The sequence below is a fragment of the Budorcas taxicolor genome, chromosome 14 (assembly GCF_023091745.1).
Source record: "Budorcas taxicolor isolate Tak-1 chromosome 14, Takin1.1, whole genome shotgun sequence".
NCBI lineage: Eukaryota > Metazoa > Chordata > Mammalia > Artiodactyla > Bovidae > Budorcas > Budorcas taxicolor.
Window position 1 is genome coordinate 44,392,925 of NC_068923.1, and position 15,567 is coordinate 44,408,491.

General features: G+C 35.6%; 1 protein-coding gene across 1 annotated transcript in view; it reads left to right on the forward strand.

Moving 5' to 3' along the window:
* MCMDC2 (minichromosome maintenance domain containing 2) overlaps nt 1-15,567 on the forward strand; it is a 35,503-nt gene that overhangs the window by 9,094 nt on the left and 10,842 nt on the right. Inside the window, exons 8-12 of the mRNA XM_052651975.1 lie at nt 127-364; nt 7,665-7,870; nt 10,673-10,839; nt 11,345-11,524; nt 13,892-14,034. Coding sequence (XP_052507935.1) covers nt 127-364; nt 7,665-7,870; nt 10,673-10,839; nt 11,345-11,524; nt 13,892-14,034 — 934 coding nt within the window. The remainder of the gene's footprint in view (nt 1-126; nt 365-7,664; nt 7,871-10,672; nt 10,840-11,344; nt 11,525-13,891; nt 14,035-15,567) is intronic.

The window sequence follows — 15,567 nt, forward strand, 5'->3', positions numbered from 1 at the left end:
TACTTTGAATGTGGCATCATTAAAAGAACTGCAATTTCATATTTTAGATTAATGGAATTAGATGTCTGTATACCATTTGCTTGTTTTAAAGCCCTTTTTAATATGTGTATTAATATTTACTTTCAGTTCCTTCAGGAATTAGTGACAATTTCAGGTGTCTCCTCTCTCTGACTTCCAGCTCATGCTGGAAGTTTACAGCCATACTTGCCAACATCTTTGCATCACAGATTGTTCCTCCTGGGACTTACAATTTGCTCAAGCTCTGTTTGCTGATGAGTCTAGTACAGACAAGTGACCGTAACAAGGAACTGGAAAATTGCTTGGATATTTTAATTGTAACAAGTGATACTCTACTCATAGACAGGTAAAATATATGCCATTACAAACTGATCACAGATTGCATAAATCTTTTCCATAAAGATTACTATAAGACAGATATTTAGAATTTATCTGATATAAATTGCTCCCCACTAGCAAGTACTCTTTTTAAAAAGTTTACTTAAATGTTCAAAAACCTAGGAATGAACTTCATATATTAATATAGTATGTGCAATTATAAGGCAAAAACAAATTTATAAAAAATTTAATTAAAAAAATAAAAGTCCAATTAGCTCTAACTTAATCGGATAGATGATGTTTTGCTAAAATAAAAATTAAATGATAACGTAAATATAGTGCTAACTGCCACAGATTGCACCAATTTAATCTTCCATTAATGAGCATCAGAATATTTGTTTAACAGTCTCACCAATACTGGGTATTATTAGGCTTTTAAATTTGGCCCTCTGATAGGTGGAAACTGGTATTTTATTTTAATTTTCATTTCTTTAACTAGAAGTAAGTTTTAGCATCATTTAGAATTTATTGAACACTTTATTATTTTTCTATGAACTCTGTGACCATTGTCCATTTTTAAATTAATCTGCTTATTTCTTGTTTATTTGTGATACCTCTGTAAATTAAAGCCCTTGTCTCTCTTTCTGTTTGTCATTAACCTTTTCCTGTAGTATTTGGGGCTGTATGAGAGATTTAGTGTTTTGTTTTTTAGGTAAGGTTTACATAAATAAAGTGCAGTAATAAGATCTTAAGTATGCAGTTTGATGAATCTTGACAGATACGTGCATTCCTGTAGCCATCACCTCAATAAGATATGAAACATTTCCATTTTCCATGACTTTGGAAAGTTCCTTTATTCTCTCAGTTAATTCCTATTTCCACAGGTGATTTCTGTCACCATAAGTTAATTTTCCTGTTCTTGAATTTTGTATAAATAGAATCACACAGTACAGCCTCTTTGGGATCTAATCTCTTTTGCTCAACATGTTTTTGAGATTGGCCCTGTTGTGTGTGTGTCAGAAGTTCACTTGTTTTTATTGATGAGTCATGTTCCATTATATAAATGTCCCAGAATTTGTTTCTCCATTTCCCTAGTGAGGGACATTTGGGTTTTGCATGTTTTGACTATATAAATAAAGCTGCAATAAACCTCTCTTGTACAAGTCTTTTTGTAGACTTGTGTTTTCATTGTCTTGAATAAATATCTAGGAGTGGAATTGCTGTGTCATAAGGTAGGTGTATGTAACTTTATAAGAAAGTACCAAACAGTTTTTCAAAGTGGTTGTGCAATTTTACATTCCAGCCAACGAGGTAGGGTTCCAGATGTTTCTATCCTCACTAACATCCAGTATTGTCAGTCTTTCTCAATTTAGCCATACTAGTGTGTGTGAAATGGTATCTCATTACATTTCTAAGTTGCATTTCCCTGATGACTATTGATTTGAAATCTTCTTCATGTGCTTATTTGCTACTCATCTTATTTTATGAAGTGTCAAGTTGTTTGCTCACTTTTAAATGGAGTTCTGAATGCACATCCATTGTCACATATGTATCATGAAACTTTTCTTCCAGGTACAAAAATAGTTTGTATATTTTTTCTTAAAGATATATTTGATGAGCAGACCTTTTAGTTTTGATTATTATTTTCTTTTATGTTTAGTGTTTTCTGGTTTCTGTTTAATAAGTCTCTGCCTACCTCAAGGTCATGAAAATATTCTTCTATGTTTTCTTCTAGGAGCATATAGGTTTGACTCTTACAATAGGTCTGTTATTTATTCCAAGTCAGTTTCTGTATATACCTTGTATATATGATAGGTAGGAATCAAGATTAATGTTTTTCCTATGCATTTATCAAACTTTTCCATACTATTTGTTGCAAAAACTTTCCTTTCCCCATTGAATTGCTGTGGTACCAGTATTGAAAATCTGTTAAACTGGTTATATGGTTATAAATTTAGGTATTCAGTTTAATTGGGTATACATCTATTTGAACTTTCTTTTGTGCTTTTTTGACTTGTTTGTCTATGATGATGCCTCACATTCTTGATTGTTGTAGCTCTATATTAAGTTTTGAATCAGGTAGTGCAATTTATTCTTCATTTTTAAGATTTGTTTTCACTATTCTAGGTGTTTTGCATTTTCTTAAAAAGTTTAGAATCCATATGTTACTACCAATCTCCGTCACACCAAAAAAGCCTTTAAGGATTTTGACTGGAACTGCTTTTAACTTATAAATCAATTTTGGGGAGAATTTACATCTTAACAATGTTCAGTCTTCCAATCCATGAATATGGTATATATCTCCATTTATTTAAATCTTAACTCCTTTCAGTAAATTGCAAAAGTCATGCACATAATTTGTTGATTACTAAGTATTTGGTATTTTTGATGCTGTTAAGCTGGAGACCCAGTTCCCCCTCAGTCTATCCCATCAGGAAGCTTCCATAAGCCTCTTATCCTTCTCTATCAGAGGCAGACAGACTGAAAACCACAATCGAAGAAAACTAACCAATCTAATCACATGGACCACAGCCTTGTCTAACTCAATGAAACTATGAGCCATGCCGTGTAGGGCCACCCAAGACAGATGGGTCGTGGTGGAGAGTTCTGACAAAATGTGGTCCACTGGAGAAGGGAATGGCAAACCACTTCAGTATTCTTGCCTTGAGAACCCCATGAATAGTACGAAAAGGCAAAAAGATAGGACACTGAAACATCAACTCCCCAAGTTGGTAGGTGCCCAGTATGCTAATGGAGATCAGTGGATAAATAAAGAATGAAGAGACAGAGAAAGTAAAAACAACACCCATTTGTGGATGTGATTGGTGATGGAAGCAAGGTATGTTGCTATAAAGAGCAATATTGCATAGGAACCTGGAATGTTAGGTCCATGAGTCAAGGCAAGTTGAAAGTGGTCAAACAGGAGATGGCAAGAGTGAACATCAACATTTTAGGAATCGGCAAACTAAAATGGACTGGAATGGGTGAATTTAACTCAGATGACCATTATATCTACTACTTTGGGCAAGAATTCCTTAGAAGAAATGGAGTAGCCATTATAGTAAACAAAAGAGTCCAAAATGCAGTACTTGGATGCAATCTCAAAAATGACAGAATGATCTCTGTTCGTTTCAGAGGCAAACCATTCAATATCACAGTAATCCAAGTCTATGCCTCGACCAGTAATGCTGAAGAAGCTGAAGTTGAACAGTTCTATGAAGACTTACAAGACCTTTTAGAACTAACACCCCAAAAAGATATCCTTTTCATTATAGGGGACTGGAATGCAAAAGTAGGAAGTCAAGAAACACCTGGAATAACAGGCAAATTTGTCCTTGGAGTACAGAATGAAGCAGGGCAAAAGCTAATAGAGTTTTGCCAAGAGAACGCACTGGTCATAGCAAACACCCTCTCCCGACAACACAAGAGAAGACTCTACACATGGACATCACTGGATGGTCAACACTGAAATCAGATTGATTATATTCTTTGCAGCCAAAGATGGAGAAGGCAGTCAGCAAAAACAAGACCGGGAGCTGACTGTGGCTCAGATCATGAACTCCTTAGCCAAATTCAGACTTAAATTGAAGAAAGTAGGGAAAACCACTAGACCATTCAGGTGTGACCTAAATCAAACCCCCAACTATTATACAATGGAAGTGAGAAATAGATTTAAGGGACTAGATCTAATAGAGTGCCTGATTAACTATGGACGGAGGTTCGTGACATTGTACAGGAGACAGGGAGCAAGACCAACCCAAGAAAAAGAAATGCAAAAAAGCAAAATGGCTGTCTGAGGAGGCCTTACAAATAGCAGTGAAAAGAGAAGCAAAAAGCAAAGGAGAAAAGGAAAGATATACCCATTTGAATGCAGAGTTCCAAAGAAGAGCAGAGAGAGATAAGAAAGCCTTCCTCAGTGATCATTGCAAAGAAATAGAGGAAATCAATAGAAAGTGAAAGACTAGAGATCTCTTCAAGAAAATCAGAGATACCAAGGGAACATTTCATGCAAAGATGGGTTCAATAAAGGACAGAAATGGTATGGACCTAACAGAAGCAGAAGATATTAAGAAGAGGTGGCAAGAATACACAGAAGAATGGTACAAAAAAGATCTTCATGACCCAGATAATCACAATGGTGTGATCACTCACCTAGAGCCAGACATCTTGGAATGTGAAGTCAAGTGGGCCTTAGGAAGCATCACTATGAACAAAGCTAGTGGAGGTGATGAATGCCAGTTGAGCTAAAAGATGATGCTGTGAAAGTGCTGCACTCAATATGCCAGCAAATTTGGAAAACTCAGCAGTGGCCACAGGACTGGAAAAGGTCAGTTTTCATTCCAATCCCAAAGAAAGGCAATGCCAAAGAATGCTCAAACTACCGCACAATTGCACTCACCTCACACGCTAGCAAAGAAATGCTCAAAATTCTGCAAGCCAGGCTTCAGCAATACGTGAACCATGAACTTCCAGATGTTCAAGCTGGTTTTAGAAAAGGCAGAAGAACCAGAGATTAAATTGCTAACATCTGCTAGATCATCGAAAAAGCCAGAGAGTTAAAAAAAAAACACACATCTATTTCTGCTTTATTGACTATGCCAAAGCCTTTGACTGTGTGGATCACAATAAAGTGTGGAAAATTCTGAAAGAGATGGGAATACCAGACCACCTGACCTGCCTCTTGAGAAACCTGTATGCAGGTCAGGAAGCAACAGTTAGAACTGGACATGGAACAACAGACTGGTTCCAAATAGGAAAACAAGTGCATCAAAGCTGTATTTTGTCACCCTGCTTATTTAACTTATATGCAGAGTATATCATTAGAAATGCTGGGCTGGAAGAAGCACAAGCTGGAATCAAGATTACCAGGAAAAATATCAATAACTTCAGATATGCAGATGACACCACCCTTAATGGCAGAAAGTGAAGAAAAACTAAAGAACCTCTTGATGAAAGTGAAAGAGGAGAGTGAAAAAGTTGGCTTAAAGCTCAACATTCAGAAAATGAAGATCATGGGATCTGGTCCCGTCACTTCCTGGGAAATTGATGGGGAAACGGTGGAAACAGTGTCAGACATTATTTTGGGGGGCTCCAAAATCACTGCAGATGGTGATTGCAGCCATGAAATTAAAAGAAGAAAAGTTATGACTCCTTGGAAGAAAAGTTATGACCAACCTAGACAGCATTTTAAAAACAGAGACATTACTTTGTCAACAAAGGTCCATCTAGTCAAGGCTATGGTTTTTCCAGCAGTCATGTATGAATGTGAGAGTTTGACTATAAAGAAAGCTGAGTGCCAAAGAACTCATGCTTTTAAACTGTGGTGTTGGAGAAGACTCTTGAGAATCCCTTGGACTGCAAGGAGATCCAACCAGTCCATCCTAAAGGAAATCAGTCCTGAATAGTCATTGGAGGGACTGGTGTTGAAGCTGAAAGTCCAATACTTTGGTCACCTGATGCAAAGAACTGACTTATTGGAAAAGACCCTGATGCTGGGAAAGATTGAAGGTGGGAGGAGAAGGGAATGACAAAGGATGAGATGGTTGGATGGCATCACTGACTCAATGGGCATGCTTTTGAGTAAACTCCAGGAGTTGGTGATGGACAGGGAGGCCTGGTATGCTGCAGTCCATGGGGTCACAAAGAGTCAGGCATGACTGAGCAACTGAAATGAACTGAACTGAACTGTTGATGCTGTTAAAGTGGTAGTGCTTTGTTAATTTTATTTTTAAGTATTTGCTTTGAATATATAGAGATAGTGTTGATTTTTGTATTTGTGTCTTATACTCAGTAGTTCAAAAACTTCCTCAGTTAATTCCAATGATTCACCAATTTTGAGGCCTATTGTTCTATATAATTAGGTTCTCAGCCTGACTGCCTGTTAGAATCATCTGGGAAAATATTTTTTAAAATATTTATGCCTGTGGCTCACCCCCAAAGATTATATTTTGTGGAATAGGGCTTAGCATTGGAATTTTTTAAAGACGCCAAGCAATTTTTTTGTTAAAGTGTCTTAGCGTAGTAATAACCGTTAGGCCCATCTGTGTTTTCACAAACGTCAAGATTTCATTGTTTTTATGGCTGAGTAATATTCCATTATATATATATATATATATATATACACACACACCACATCTTCTTTATCCACTCATCTATTGATGGACACTTAGATTGTTTCTATATCTTGGCTATTGTAAATAATGCTGCAATGAACATGGAGGTGCATATATCTTTTCCAATTAATGTTTTTGTTTTCTTTGGATTAATGTCCAGAAGTGGAATTGCTGTATCATATGATAACTCTGTTGAGGAATTTCCACACTGTTCTCCATAAAAAGCTATATCAATATATAGTCCTACCAACAGTGTATAAGGGGTCCCTTTATCCACATTCTTGCCAACAATTGGTTTTTGGGTTTGTGTGTGTTTGATAACTGTCATTCTGATAGGTATGTTGTGATATCTCATTGTGTTTTTGATTTCCATTCCCCTGATGATTTTTTATGTTGACCATCTTTTCACATGACTGTTGGCTCCACAGGCGATTTTAAAGTGAACTAGGGTTGAGAACCACTGCCCTATAGACTTGCAAATTTTCCTTCTACATCTTACCCATTTTACATATCTTCAAATTAACATCTAAATTCCTTGGAATGACACATATTCTAGACATTTTATAGCATCTACCTGTTCATTCTTAAGAGATTCTGCTTCACCCTCTTTTGCACTGTATGTGTGTGTCTGGTCATCATAGTAGATCGCACCAGCAAGCTATGATTTCTGCAGCAAGGATTTACAAGCAAAGCTAAGCTAATCATATTCTTTTCTTATAATTTAAATTTGAGAAACAAAGAGGCTTGAGGCAATTGGCCAAGATATTAGAAAGCAAAAGGAAGTATCAAGAATTATGTTGATACATAGGTAGCAGGGGTAGTCATGATTAACTATTTGCAAAACCTAAATGCAGAAGTTTTGAATAAGTGAAAGAAAGCAGGTCATCAAAAGAGAAAGTCTTGGTTCAAATGTCATCTCTCTATAGCTTTCTCTGATTTTTTTTCCAGGAAGAAATAATTATTTTATGGATGTCCTCACAGCATAATTTTAGTACTCATCATATCATATTTTACTTTTTTGTTTTCATCTCTCTAAGGTGTGAGCTTTCCAAGTTGAGGACCAAATCTCATGTGCTCCTATGTGTTTTTATCCCTAGCACTAGTGCTCAATAAACATTAAATCAAATTAAATCTAATTGTATAGCTATTATACATTATGACTTCTGAAAATCAAATATTAAATAGTAGTAATTCATGATTTATTTTTTCCCTCAGGCTTTTGAATTTTAGTATAAACCTTGTGCCCCGTGGTATACGTCATTCAGTCTCTACTGAAATTTTCCCTACTCTATCCAGGAATAAGTATGGAACTGGAGCAGTTAGCATTCAAGCTGGCAGTGCTTTGCTAGCTAAAGGTGGTATCTGCTTTATAGGAGACTTGGCTTCACACAAAAAAGATAAACTTGAACAGCTCCAGTCAGGTAAACAATATTTTTTCAAATTAATTTTTACCTATTTAACTTTTCCATCAGTGTCATGGAGTTGAATGTGCTAAATTACTTCAGTCATGTTTGACCCTATGCGACCCTATGGACTGTAGCCCTCCAGGCTTCTCTGTCCACGGGATTCTCCAGGCAAGAATACTAGAGTGGGTTACCGTGCCCTCCTTCAGGAGATCTTCCTGACCCAGTGATCGAACCCAGGTTTCCTGCATTGCAGGCCGATTCTTTGCTGTCTGAACCACCGCGGAAGCCTAGGACTTACCTAACAAGAGAGGTTATAATGTACACATTTTAGCAATAGAGAAATTATATTAAATGACATTTCTCATTTTACCTTGATAAATAAAAACAGGAATTTAATGTGTAAATGCACTGTTTAAGCCTTTGCTCTCAGTTGTAACACATGAATTTGTATTAGAGTTAGTCACTCAGTCATATCCGACTCTTTGTGACCCCATGGACTGTGGCCCACCAGGCTTTGTTCATGGAGTTCACCAGGCAAGAATACTGGAGTGGGTTGCCTTGCCTTCCAGATTTATTTCCTCTTCTTGTGTTATTGCACTAGTTAGGACCTTCAAGATGATGTTGAAAAACAGTGGTGAAAAGGAACATCATGATCTTGTCTTGTTCCTGATCTTAATAGGAAAGTTTCAAGTTTCTCACCATTATGTATGATGTCAGCTATAGGTTTTTTGATGAAGTTCTTTTTCAAGTTGAAGGTGTTCCCTTCTATTCCTAATCTACTAAGAGTTTTTAAATAAAGGGTGTTGAATTTTACCAAATGCTTTTTCTGCTTCTATTGACATGATAATGTGATTTTTTTTCTGTAGCCTGTTGATATTATGGGGATTACATTAATTGACTTTCAAATGTTGAACTAGCTTTGCATACCTAACATAAATTCTACCTGGCTGTGTTGTATATTTATTTTTATACATCATTGAATTAATTTGCTAATATTTTGTTGAGAATTTTAACTTGTGTATTCATAAGAGCTATTGGTCTGTAGTTTTCTTGTTATATCTTTTATCTGATTTTGGTATTAGGATGCTACTTGAGCCAGATTTATAACTAACAAGGATATGGAGAAATAAGTATTGGGCAAAGAAAAGTTAGGGCTTTGCATTCTTGGCATACCAGCAAGCATGTGCAGCAATATACAGGAGACATAGCATATTGCCTCTGCCTGCAGAAATAGACTCACACTCATATGTTCAACTGATTTTTGATCACAACATCAAAACAATGAGGAAAATGGGGAAAGTTTTTTCTACAAATTATGGTGGAACATCTGGAAAAGAATTAATATTTGTTCATACCTCACAACTATACACAATAATTAATTAAAGATGAATCATAAACCTAGATGTAAAAACTTAAATTATAAGGCTACTAGAAGAAAACATGAGAAATCTTTATGATTTAAGGGTGTGTTGTGTAAATGCTCAGTCATGTCTGACTCTGTGACCCCATGGACTGTAGCCTGCCAAGCTCCTCTATCCATGGGATTTTGCAGGCAAGAACACTGGCTGCTGCTGCTGCTAAGTCGCTTCAGTCATGTACAACTCTGTGTGACCCCACAGATGGCAGCCCACCAGGCTCCTCTGTCCCTGGGATTCTCCAGGCAAAAATACTGGAGTGGGTTGCCATTCCTTCTCCAACACATGCATGCATGCTAAGTTGCTTCACTCGTGTCCGACTCTGTGCGACCCCATGGACAGCAGCCCACCAGGCTCCTCTGTCCACGGGATGCTCTAGGCAGGAACACTGGGGTGGGTTGCCATTTCCTTCTCCAGAGGATCTTCCCTATCCAGGGATCAAACCTTGATCTCCTGCATTGCAGGCAGATTCTTTACCACTTGTGCCACCAGGGTAGGCAAAGATTTTTTAGGCAAAACCCAGAAAGCAATTAACAGAAAATAATTGATGAATTGGACTTCATCAAAAATTAAAAAGTTATACACATCAAAAGGCCATTTAAAAAGTGAGTAGGCAAACAAAGGAAAAGAAAATAATTGCAATACATTTATTTGACATAGGACATATACCTAGAACATAGAAGCAATTCCTACAAGTCAGTAATTTAAAAAACAAAGTGTATGTGTTAGTCACTCAGTCATGTCCAACTCTTTGTGACCACATGGACTATATATAGCCCACCAGGTTCCTCTGTCCATGGAATTCTCCAGGCAAGAATACTGGAGTGGGTTGCCATTCTCTTCTCCAGGGGATCTTAACAACCCAGGAATTGAACCTGAGTCTTCCACACTGCAGGCAGATTTTTTTATCCACTGAGCCACCAGGAACCTCCCACCCTCCACCCCAACAAAAAAACCCCTAAAGAACCAGACACAAAATACCAGATTGTATGTATTGTCTCACAATCTTTTCCTCTTTCATTCTTAACTTAGATGATCTGCTTTCTTTTTTTTTCCCACACGAAAGAACATTGCTTAATTTCAGCCTCCTTTGTAACCTGCATGATACTACCAGTCTCCTTACCCTCCGCCTATTCATCCCAGTCCACAATTCCAGCTTCATGCTTTGGACTAATGGTTCTCATCGTCAGGGGATACAGAAACATTCAGATATTTTTCTTGCCTTCTTCTTTTTATGGCAAATCCTCTAATTTAGCCATATCCTGCAAAACCATCAAGTTTTCCTGTATCTTTGCTATCTAAAATTTAGGTCATTAAATTCATTATAACAATATTTATTAATTTATAGCTATATTGACCAAAGTGAACTTAAGTAACAAATGGATAATGTCTCTTGACTTAGCTGTGGAAAGTAGAAGCATCACAGTCTACATCTCGGGAAAGAAGTTTGGGGATGATGTGGATCAACAAATGACTTTTCCAGTTCAGTGTAGTTTTTGGTCTTTTCTTGATATGGATTCACCCTCAAGGAGAAATATACAGAAAACCAATATGCTAATTGGTCAGATGGTAAAGTATATGTGTATTTTATTGTTAGAATGTTGTTCAAGGAATTTAGTCATGGACTTTAGTCTCAATTTTTTAATAACAATGTTTTATTTTTATTTCTGTGTTTACTTTCTATACTTACTCAGATCCTGGAACTAAATAATGACACGGTTGTTTGCAATTTTTCATTTTTCAGTCATACAAAGCAGGTATCTGCTCACTAGAAATTATTATTTAAGTAGGTAGTGGGGGAGGTTTTCATGAATAATGTATAAGAAAATACTCAATAAAGAGCATTTTAAAAAATTGGTTACCACAAAGATCCCATGCTATTTGGGAATCACTTTAAATGAAGTATTATTTATAATTATTATTTAAATTATTAACAGAATTATATTACTATAGTGTCAATTACATTAAATTATGAAACTATAATTGTAATGATTATTTTATTTTGTTATTATTTAAAGTGTTTGTGAAAATGCCAGTGTTTAATATTTGCCTTCTACATTTTTGTTTGAGGTAGGATTGCAGTTTAATTCCAGCTAATCTTGTAGAGTCCTTTGCATTATTGATTAACTGCAACGAATCATCTTCTTGCCACCCACTTCTTCCAACTGTGCAACATACTTTAAAGAAAGCCATTGATCCTGAAGGGCTGCTTTATTTAGCTTCTAAACAGTTCACAACTGAAGATTTTGAAAAGGTAAAGGTAGAAAAAATGAGTGCCATGAATATTTGTGTTAATGTTTCTCAATTTAAATAAAACTCCCTTTGAACATTCAATTTTCCTTATTTAGAATTTTCTTTTATTTCAATTTGCTTTCAGCTTTTAAGCATTTTAAGGACATTGCATAGAAAATATTTTAGATTAGAATTAAAAGCTATAAGGACATAGATATTAAAATGTTGAGTTTATTCTTTGAATCACTAATCAGATCACCATGGTTTATCTTTCCATTAAAACATTCAAAATAGAATATTTTTATAAAACATTATGATGAGAGGCTTTCTAGATACACAGTTTTTTACATTTTACAAACTATTCAAAGGGAATAGTTCTGACTATCGGGAGTATGTATCATGACTCACAAACCCATTTATTTTAATGTCTTGACCTGAAAACATGTGTGGCATGTTCAGAGAACCTGAGAGCTGGATGATGCAGATTTAGTAATGACTCTAATAGCTATTAAAGGTACTCAAGTATTTACAAGTGAACCCCTTTTAATATTAACTGTTGAGAAATCTGTCCACAATAGAGTAAAGTGTCTGTGTAGGATAGCTAAATGGCCAGTAACGCTGGGAAGTGGGAATCCACAGGTCAGTAAATTTTTTGTTCATATCAGCCTTTTTTGCAGCCCAAATTGCATGGATAAAAGGTTGAAAGGTGGAGTTTATTAACATAGATTAAAACAGAAAAAGAACAATATTTATGATAAAGTCTTTTCATTTGTTTTAGTGTGTATAAAAAAAGGCAATTAGTCTTTAGGAACTGGGGTACTAAATGATATAGACATGCTAATAACCTGGAAAAATTTTTGCCCAGTTTTTCCCTGAAAAACAAACAAAAAAATCTATGGATTTATTAATTAGTCAGGCATTAACTGAGTACTTAATATAGATGAGCCTCTTTCTGTTCTTTTATATTCTCCTAGAAATGTACATTTTTCTTCCTTAGTTTATCATTTAATTGAGATATATGAAACAAGGGACAATTTAAAGTTGTGTTAGGTGGTGCTGACTATAAGTATTGCATGACTTCAGAAAGGAAGGTATCAAGTAGAATGCAAGAGATAGGAATAACCGAAAAGGTGGTGAGACTTTAGTTGTGCCTTAAGAAAAGATAAGATTTAAATTATCCTCCAATTAAAACTAAATTTTACAAGAAGGAAAAAAAGAAAACAAAAGGTAAGATTTAAATGACAGGAAGGATGGACATTCCAAAAAAAAAAAGCTAAAAATAAGAGCAAAGACATAAAAGTAGAGGTGAGTACACATGGAAAACTATGAGAAGATCTGTCGACTGGAGCAAAAATTATATTATGTAGTCATAAAGATTAGGCAACTGTTGAAGAAGTTGATAACTGGAGGCCAACGCTGGCTCCTGTGCTACATTCCCAATAGCAGAGACAACAGGTCTTTTATGAAGGGGCATGTGGATGTCTTATCACTGTGACCCCATAGCATAAAACCTAGAGAGAGCTATCAATGTTATTGATAGTATTGTTCTGTTCTGAAGGCCTGGAGGGAATTGTGGAATGTAAGAAAAATAAAGACAGGACATATCCAACCCAGGACATATCCAGATCTTTTTAAAAAGTTATATTTAAAATACAGATATAATAGTTAATAGCAACTTTATTATGGATGGTTTTTCTTTTTTGTTTCCTCCTGTTGTTTTTCTGGTTTTACAACTCACAGAAACAAAAGAAATGGTGAATGGTGAAAAGTCTGGAAATGGTGTCATAGAATAAGGACTTGAGGAACTGGGCATTAGTCAGAAAGAAAGCACAAAACTCAGAGAAAACAGTGATAATCATTCAGTTGAGGGCTTATTTTCTACCCAAAATCTTTCTGAATCTTCAAGGCCCATATTCATAGTAGTTAACACAGTACTTCCCACATCGCTGGTCTTTAGATGTGTTTTTTAAAAGGAAGGAAGGGAAGGAAGAAGGCCAATGAGAGAAAGTTTTCTAGAAATAAACTGTCAGAAAATTAAGACTATTCAAAGCGAAATGAGATTCTGAGGGGAGCTGTCTCCCACTAGAAGGCTCTGAGTAAGCCTTTATTCCACTGGAAGCAAAGACTTGATAGTCATTCAAATACATTGCACAGAACATTTCTGCACTAAGAGGGAAGAATAGGTTATTCTGGGTAGACTGTAATATTCTTTGTAAGTATAATATGATTTAAAGTGCTCAATGGCTTTGGATGGCTCATATATTTAATCAGTTTTGATGTAAATAAAGTATGCAAACTTTAAAAAATAAAATGACCATATTTGGATTTTTGTAATATAGGTTCTCTTAATAAAGTTTCAATTTCTTGAATTTTCACACTTTCGATTTAGCTGCTTGCTTTTGCAAAAAATTTGAATGTCGAATTCAGCTTGGAGGCAGAAAGAATGATTCATGGCTATTACCTAGCAAGTCGCAGAATCAGAACAGATTCTATATATGGATCAAAACTGTCAGCATCTGCATTAAAATATTTGTAAGTATTCAATTTTAAAATCATTACTGACTTTAAAAAATCTTTGTTTACCTTTTTTTTTAGCTGTGCTGGGTTCTCCTTGTGTGGGATTTACCCTAGTTGCAGAGAGTGGGGGCTACTCTTTAGCTGAGGTACACAAGCTTCTCATTGCAGTGGCTTCTCTTCTTGTGGAGCATGTACTCTAGAGCTCATGGGCTTCAGTGGCTGCGACGTGAAGTCTCAGTAGTTGTGGCTCCCCAGCTCTAGGGCATAGGCTCAGTAGTTGTGATCCAGAGGCTTACTTGCTGTGCCGCATATGGGATTGTCCTGGACCAGGGATCGAACCTGTATCTTCTGCATTGGCAGGCAGATTCTTTACCACTGAGCCACCAGGGAAGCCCCCATTATTTACTTTTAAATGATGCATTTAATTAACTGTCTCACTTGTTTTTTGATTGCTGGGTGGTTGATTTACAATATACTTTGTTCCAAAAGAATTTAAGGTAACTTAATTATTTCTTCTGCTATAGCCTTACATCGTTTGAACCTCCAACAATTTGTTTTCACTAAACTACTTTTTATTGGATACCTGGTATCAGGTACATCTGGAAAAAATGCACTGAATTTTTTAATGCAAATGATTATTTTTTTTAAATGTGGTTCAGTTCAGTTCAGTTCACTTCAGTTCAGTTCAGTCGCTCAGTCGTTTCCAACTCTTTGAGACCCCATGGACTGCAGCACGCCAGGCCTCCCTGTCCATCACCAATTCCCAGAGCTTACTCAAACTCATGTCCATTGAGTCAGTTGACTTTCTAGATATTTTATAGTTGAGCTTAGAAAAAAAATTTATGTTATTCTTTGTACTTTTAAACACTTTAGTACACTCAAGTACTATTGTTCCTTGAGAAGTGTTTTAAAACTAATTTTTATTATAAAAGTAAAGTATGGACATAGTGAAAGAAAAGTCTAAAATAATGAGTTAAGTCCCTTGCTAACCCTACCTGTGATTATCTCACTCCCTGGAGATGATCCCTGCTAACAGGCTTTGTGTGTCCTTTCATAAATTACCCATTCAGATACTAGCATATACAAATATATAGTTTAAATATGTGATGTATATTAAGTACATATTTTATTTGAATGTTATATATTTTAGGTTAACATGTTATTTAACATATTATATAAAAATATTTTTATAATACATAAATACATATGTAGCCATATTGATATTCTCTTTTTGCCCAAATGGAATCATGCATACATCTCATGATATCTTACTATTAACACATAAAGAATTGCCTCATTCTGTTTTAATAGTTCCCTTATAGTTTTACTGTGTTATGATGTGGCTATTCCATAATTTAAACAGTCCTCTGTTGATAGCCATTATTCCATTTAATATAGATTAATATGTAATCTCAACCCAAATTGTGAAGTAGAACCAGGGGTAAAAATAATCTATTAAATAAATAAATATCTTGTTATGACTGCAGTATAAAATAAGACAAGTGGAGGACTGATAGGAAATGTCAAGTATAGCACTAAAAGAGATAA